Here is a 7305-nt window from a genome sequence, read left to right on the forward strand (position 1 = left end):
TGTTGATTGTTTTAATATTCAGAAACACAAAATTCCTTTTAATGAACAAGTAGGTCTGTCTCTAAGAAAAAAAGCCCAATTAAGTACAAATTAACTTTCTGGAGTTTGAAAAAATAGTATGTAAAGTTAAAAATACAAATTCTATTTCAGTTCTACAGTCCTCTTTGCCATGGTTTACTCATCAATAAAATGGGAATTGAATCCCTGTTCTCCCTCCTGCTTAGTAAGGGGTAGGGAACTTCACTCACACTCTCTGCTCTTTCAACGAGTACTGCGTCAAATGAAACCGTGCTCCTGACAAGTCTTCCTCCGGGGCTGTATTGTACAAGACGATTAGGTTTTGGGTTTTTTTAACATGATCCCAGCGCCGGAACATCACTTGACACATAGTAAGCACGTAACACATACTTTTATTATTAGTAGTAGTAATAGTATTTAAGGGATTGGGGACAGATGGAAGAGGAAGCGGGATGCGGAGAAGTGAGAGAAAAGTCAGAGGAGCAACATTAGCAAGTAACAGGCAGGTCAAACACAATATAACAACTTTTTTTGGATTTAATCCAAAATGAAAAAAATCAGGGCACAGAAAGAAGGGTATTAAAAAGAATCCATATTTTAATTTTGTTAATGGTGGGGGAACTGTAGTTTCTCCACAAAGAGTGTTAGAGAAAACAGAGTGAAAATTTATCTTTGCTTTTTCAAACTGGAGACCATTGTCAATTATTCTCTTTTAGGCCTCTCATAATATTGGAATTGCCATGGATACCGAACAAGGGCTTATTGTCCCTAATGTGAAAAATGTTCAGGTCTGTAGTGTGTTTGAAATTGCTGCAGAATTGAATCGCCTACAGAAATTGGGCTCTGCCAATCAGCTGGGAACCACAGACCTCACAGGGGGAACATTTACCCTTTCCAACATTGGATCAGTGAGTAATTTACTAACTAATGGATTCGCCTTCATAAAACCCAACTGCCAGGAATTGGTGCATGGGTTGTACGTCTAAAAGCGTGAGTCGTAAAACGCTCTTTGTTTTAGATTGTAGAAATGTTCATATTTTTTTAAAGGGATCAACCAATGCCTCTAAACTTTCCTTTTCCTAGATTGGTGGGACCTATGCCAAACCAGTGATTTTGCCACCTGAAGTAGCAATTGGAGCTCTTGGCACAATCAAGGTATGTTGCTCAGAAGCAAAGAAGCATTTTTTGAATTTAAGCAAGGCAGGAGTAGTGTCTCTAGTTCAAAGTAGCCATTAAACCTAAATGTGAAGCATGGTGACAAGGGTGGCCATACTTGATGACCTTAGGAACTTTGTATCAACTGATGAAGATCAATTAGCTAACAGGAAGAGGGGTGCAGGTAGGAGATGCTTGTATTTAGAGTAAATAAACAAGAAAAAGTCTCTCCTTTTACCTCTATTCATTTTTTTCCCCTTCCATTGCTTCTGGTGTTCTGATGAGTCTGTGGGTTCTGGAAAAAGCCCCAGATTCCCAAGAAGGCTACTGTGTATGACTTGAAGTGGCCATGTAAGCTTGGGAAAGGGGATTGGAAAATTGAGAAGCATAGATTCCCACTGGCAGAATAGTGAAGGACTGAACGTTAAAAAGCTATCTCAGATTTTGGGTGCTATTTTGCATCAGAACTTAATGTGCTTTTGTGATGTTGCCAGGGGGTTCTCAGCCCTAAATCCTGGCCGAAAGAGCCCCCGGAGTCACTGTAGGAGCACATGGACACCGGTCAGCCTCTGCTGGGTCCCGAAGTCCCCCAGTTCTCCCATTCTTGAATTTCAGGTTGAGAGACCTCTTCTACACAGTGCACCCCTATTGCTGCTCCTGCTGCCAACCCCTTTTGACTAAAGCTCAGTCATCTCTCTGGAGGCAGGGGGGAGGGGCATCGGGGACTAGCCTACCACCCTCTTTATGTGACTCTCAAGAAGCTCCCTCCTGTGTCTGTGGCTTCCCAGGTTCGTGTGTTTCCCTGCCACCTATAGCTTTTTCTCTAGCCCCAGCACAGGCAGACACCAAGATCTGTGATCTCAGCAACCTTTAATGGGTTCTTAGTTTGGGAACAGTGAAAACAATTCCAGGTTCAGACCACCTTTCCCTTTCTGTAATATCTCACCCCACATCCCAAACCCTCTGTATTTTGCTGCAGGCATCCAGGGGCTCTAGTTCCTGTGGTCCTTTCTCCTCTTCTCTAGGGGCATCCCAAATTCCAATCTCTTCTTCTCTCCCTCTCCCTCCCTGCCCCTCCTGGCAAACCATTACCAGTATTTTTCAGGTTCAAGCTATACAATTTCCAAGTTAGAAAATTTAAATAGATAAGATTCTGAGACCTATTTTTTTTGGTTTTGCATAATACCTTCCTAGTTACAGGTCTTTTTTTTTAATCCCTTTCAGTCTATCACCAAATCCTGTCAGTTCCACCTTCACAGCATTGCTAAAATCCACCCTTTCTTCTCCATCCAAATTGCTCCCATGCTGAACTGAGCACTTACCCTTTCCCTTCTTGATTACCGCATCTGCCTCTTCCGTGATCTCCTGGCCTCCTGACTCTCCTCACTCCAGTCCATATTTCACTCTGCTGCACGGATCATTTACCCACAAGAACGTTCAGTCATGGCACCCCACTCCTCATGAACCTCCAGTGACTGTCCATCCACCTCTGCATCAGTAGGAACTCCATACCATTGGCTTTAAAGCACTCGATCAGCTCGCCCTGCCTTACGTCACCTCACCAAACTCCTACTACAGCCCAGCTCATAATTCCGCTCCTCTAGCGCAAAGCCTGCTCACTATGCCCCGATCTCATCTCTCTTGCCACTCACCCCTTTCCCACATCCTTCGCCTTAGCCTGGAACTCCCTCCCCCCCCCCCCCCATATTCACCAGACTACCACTCTCTTCACCTTCAAAACATTATTAATTTCACATTATTAACTTCACATCTCTAAGAGGCCTTGCCTGATTAAGCCCTTTTTTCCCCGGCTCGCTCTCTCTTCTGTCATCTGGGCATTTGGATCTTCGACCTTTGGACATGGGATATTTATCCCAGCCCCACAGCACTTCTGTGCTTATCTTTAAATTATATATTATAAATAACTTATATTAATGTCTTTCGGCTTGTCATGGGCAGGAAACATGAATGCTAATTCTGTTGTACTCTCCAAAGTGCTTAGTACAGAGCTCTGTACACAGTAAGTGCTCAGTAAATACGATTGACTGATTCTCCCCTTTCTTTATTTCTAGGCTCTGCCCCGATTTAATGAGAAAGGTGAAGTCTTTAAAGCACAGATCATGAATGTGAGCTGGTCAGCTGATCACAGAATTATTGACGGTGCTACAATGTCCCGCTTCTCTAACTTGTGGAAATCCTACTTGGAAAATCCAGCATCTATGCTGCTAGATTTGAAATAAGAATGGTGATCCAACTCCTCCTTGAACTTTCTGGGACTCAAAAGAATATATAAAAGCTAGCTTTATATATATATGTAAAAGTATATATAAAAGCAGGCATTTATTCTTCATTACAACTGACCTTATATTGTGTGGATAAGATTCCAAGGTACAATATCCATTTATCACTAAATTGTTACAGTATTTTTAATTAAAATGGTTAGGTTTATTGTAATTCTTCTGAGGCTGTCAAATTTTATAGGTCAAAGTATAGGTTTTTACTGTGGTGCTGAGAAATTTTAGACTTCTGACATCTGGCAGCAGCTAGACTGAAAGGCTAAAACCCATATCTGCACTATATTTTTTGGTAAACAAACTCTTAGTGGGCTTCCCTGTTGACTCCTGGTTGGGAAAGGGCGTTTATATACAAGAATTCTTTTCAACTTCCTAATGGTCATTATGCAAATTTTTGTATAAAGTGCATTTCTATTTATTGATGCCCAATATAATTTTGTTTAGTAGTCTCTCTTGGTGACATTAGAATAGTACCTGCTAAATAGTCATTTGGCATTAAGGACAGAGTATACAGTGTACAAAAATGTAAGCCAGTTTATGCAGATTGTACCCTAAAATAATTGTTTAAAAAAATTATATTGGTGATTTAAAGTCAAGGTAGACCCACTAGGAACATGTAGTATCACCTACATTAAGCTCATTTTTCCAGTTAAATGATTTGGAATTTCTGACTATTGGCTGAATTGCTTAGAAGCATTCATTAACTTCTCCCAAAATGGAAGACTATGTGATTAAATATAAATCTAACCCCAAACTTAAATTGTATAATCAGTAACGTAATTAAGAACACTAATTTTAAAGAATAAGCCTTTAGAAGTTTTTGTAGCCTTTATAACGTTTAGGTGTGTGTATCCCCCAATCCCATTTCAACCTATGACAAGTTAATCATTCTCAGTAATAGCGATAGTATTAAGGGCTTACTGTGTGCAGAGCACTGGACTAAGCACTGGGAGAGAATGTACAGGTGGGAATTAGACATAGTCCCTGTCCCTCGGGGACAGTCTAATCCTCTGCCATTTTGTCCTCTTGGCTCTCCCACTGCCTCACTCTCCCATCCTCTCCTGAACCAAAGATTCCATCAGAGCTGTGAGCCTCTCACTGTCCTATGACTGACCTGTTAAGAAGAGGAGGAAACTAGGGCAAGATGAGCAGAAAGAAGGAAGATCCAGTTACTGCTAGGAGAGGGAAACCAAAGGAAAGGGGGTTGGTGGGCTGAGAAGAGATGGTCCATGTTTGGAAGAGAGTATATCATTACGAAGACAGAAGATCCTACATTTGCCAGGGTTGGCTAACAAATCGTCAGTCATCCTTACAACTCTCCATGAGGAGCAGAAGAAGAATACCCATAAGAGAGCCATCCTGAGAGCACTGGAGAAGAGTCCTAGAAGGCCTGGGGAAAGACCCAGTCTTCCCTATGGTAAGTCAGTCTCTCTCTTTCTGTTTTATCTCTCTGCCTTTTTCACCCCCACTTCCTCTATCTCTTTTACTCCTTCATCTCCTCCTTTCTCCCAACCTTCTTTCCTCTGTCTCTCTCACCTCTCTTCCCCCATCTTTCTCTCAACCATCTTCTCTGTCTCTCTCAATCCTCTTTCCCCCATCTCCCTCTCTCAGCCCTCTTTTCCCATCTTTCTCAGCCCTCTTTTTCCATCTCTCTCAGCCCTCTTTTTCCCATATTCTTTCAGCTCTCTTTCCCCATCTCTCTCTCTCTCTCTCTGCCCTCTTGCCCCATCTCTACTTTTGTTGCTGAATTGTACTTTCCAAGTGCTTAGTACAGTGTTCTCTGCACAGTAAGCATCTCAATAAATTTGACTGAAGGATCTCTCTTTTTCTCTCTCTCTGCCCTCTTTCTCTCCACCCCCCGCAGCCGTCTTTCCCCCTGTCTCTCTTTCACTTCACCCTTTTCTATCTGGTCCTTTCCCTAGTAAGATCTTGCTCTCTTCTTTCCCCTCCCCACTCCTCCGCAGCAGCCAGCAGGGCCAGTTTCTCAACTTCATAGTCTCTTATCTACCAAACCCTGACCGTGGTTGCTCCCCTTCATCAATCATATTTGTTGAGTGCTTACTGTGTGCAGAGCACTTTATTAAGCACTTGGGGGAGTGCAGTATAACAGAATTGGTAGACATATTTCCTGCCCACAAGTCTACAGGGATCTCATTCAGTGAGGCCCTTAGACTAGTAGCATCTTAAAGATCAAAAGCTAGTTTTAACTTCCAGTTGTGTAATTGCTGCCTATTGGAGTACTGTGCCAAATGGAAGTATTGGTAGAAAAAAAGTAAATAGAAAATAATGGCTTCATAAATTAAGAATGTGATTGTCAAAGTATTTTTTTCATGTAGCCTGAAATTGAGGAAAAGGTTCAAAATGATACAGTGATATTCTACAAGTCTCTGTCGAATTGGTTATTGTGGACTAATAAATAGTTTCCAAGTGATTCTTCCATGTGGTTTTCCTGTAACAGAGTTTTGCTCTAAAATGTGTATTAACTTTGCCCCTTTGCCTGGCTGTGGATACGGGAGTAAACGAACATTGTCGCAACTCCGGACTGATTTCTGAAGCTTCTCTTGGTTCTACTCAGCCTCTTGGATTAGCAAGGGCAGGAAGAGTGAAGGAGACAGGAATCCTGCATAGCCCTTGGAATTCCATTCTGTTCCTGTCTTCCTCCATGAAGGACGCTTGAATGTCAATAAACGTTGGGGCTCTCAGTTTGTACGTGTTTGAATAAAACTCGGGTGCAGTTCTTGGCAAAAAGGTAAAGTTTGTAAAGGCCAGTTGATCAGTGAGAGCTGGCCAGCTGACACGGGAGCTATGGTGACCAGATGTAGAAGGCAGTTGGGGGCACATTAGTTAAGGGCTGCTGGTCACTTTGGACAGTCTGCTGAAACTGAAACTGGTAGTGATATTTGTCTGAGCTTGTTTCCTTCCTCCCTCTCTTCTCCTCTCTTCTCACCAGTTAGTTCTACTGGGCTCTCTCAGTCCCAAGTGACTTCTCATAGGGATGCCTGAGTTGAAGCTTCTACATGAAGTGGGAAGCAATGTGGTCCAGTGGATAGAGCACGGGTGTGGGAGTCCAAAGGATCTGGGTTATTGTCCCAGTTTTGCCACTTGTGTGACATTGGGGAAGCCTCTTCACTTCTCTGGGCCTCCATTACCTTGTCTGTAAAATGGGGATTAAGACTGTGAGCCCATGTGGAACAGGGACTGTGTCCAACCTGATTACCTTGTATTGACCTCCCCTGCTTAAAACAGTACCTGGCACATAGTAAATGCTTAGCAAATACTATTAAGAAAAAAGCGGATGATTTAGATGCTGGAACTTCCCTCTGTAGACTGTAAACTTGTGAGGGCAAGAAACTTGTTGTACCAACTCTTTTAGTGTACTCTCCCAAATGCTTTATATAGAGCTCTACACACAGTAAGCAGTGTAGTCTACTAGGTAGGACATGTCCCCAGGGGGGTTCTAATCCCAGCTCTGCCACTTGTCTGCTGTGTGACCCTGGGCAAGTCACTTAACTTCACTGTGCTTGTTACCTCATTTATAAAATAGGGATTAAGATTGTGAGTCCCACCTGGGACATGGACTATCTCCAACCTGATTAGCTCATATCTACCCCAGTGCTTAATATAGTGCCTGAAACATAGTAAGCATTTAACAAATACCATTTAAAAAAAAATGAGGCTTGATATCATTCATTGATCCTGAACTGACCCTGGGCAGGATGGAAGCAACATATCTATCCAGATTAAATTACCTAATTGAGAATCACTTGCCCATAGCTATTTTCACTTGTCCTGGCTTCGCTGTAGGACATGTCCATGCTCCTCACCCTCCCTTTTGGCA

General features: G+C 42.5%; 1 protein-coding gene across 1 annotated transcript in view; it reads left to right on the forward strand.

Annotated features, from left to right (window-relative positions):
• Nucleotides 1–3916, forward strand: part of DBT (dihydrolipoamide branched chain transacylase E2) — a 28724-nt gene extending 24808 nt beyond the window's left edge. Inside the window, exons 9-11 of the mRNA XM_029063461.2 lie at nt 735–926; nt 1102–1173; nt 3246–3916. Of these exons, the coding sequence (XP_028919294.1) occupies nt 735–926; nt 1102–1173; nt 3246–3413 (432 nt within the window). The 3' untranslated portion in view covers nt 3414–3916. The remainder of the gene's footprint in view (nt 1–734; nt 927–1101; nt 1174–3245) is intronic.
• Nucleotides 3917–7305: the final 3389 nt, after the last annotated feature.

This window comes from Ornithorhynchus anatinus, chromosome 4 (genome assembly GCF_004115215.2).
Source record: "Ornithorhynchus anatinus isolate Pmale09 chromosome 4, mOrnAna1.pri.v4, whole genome shotgun sequence".
Lineage (NCBI taxonomy): Eukaryota > Metazoa > Chordata > Mammalia > Monotremata > Ornithorhynchidae > Ornithorhynchus > Ornithorhynchus anatinus.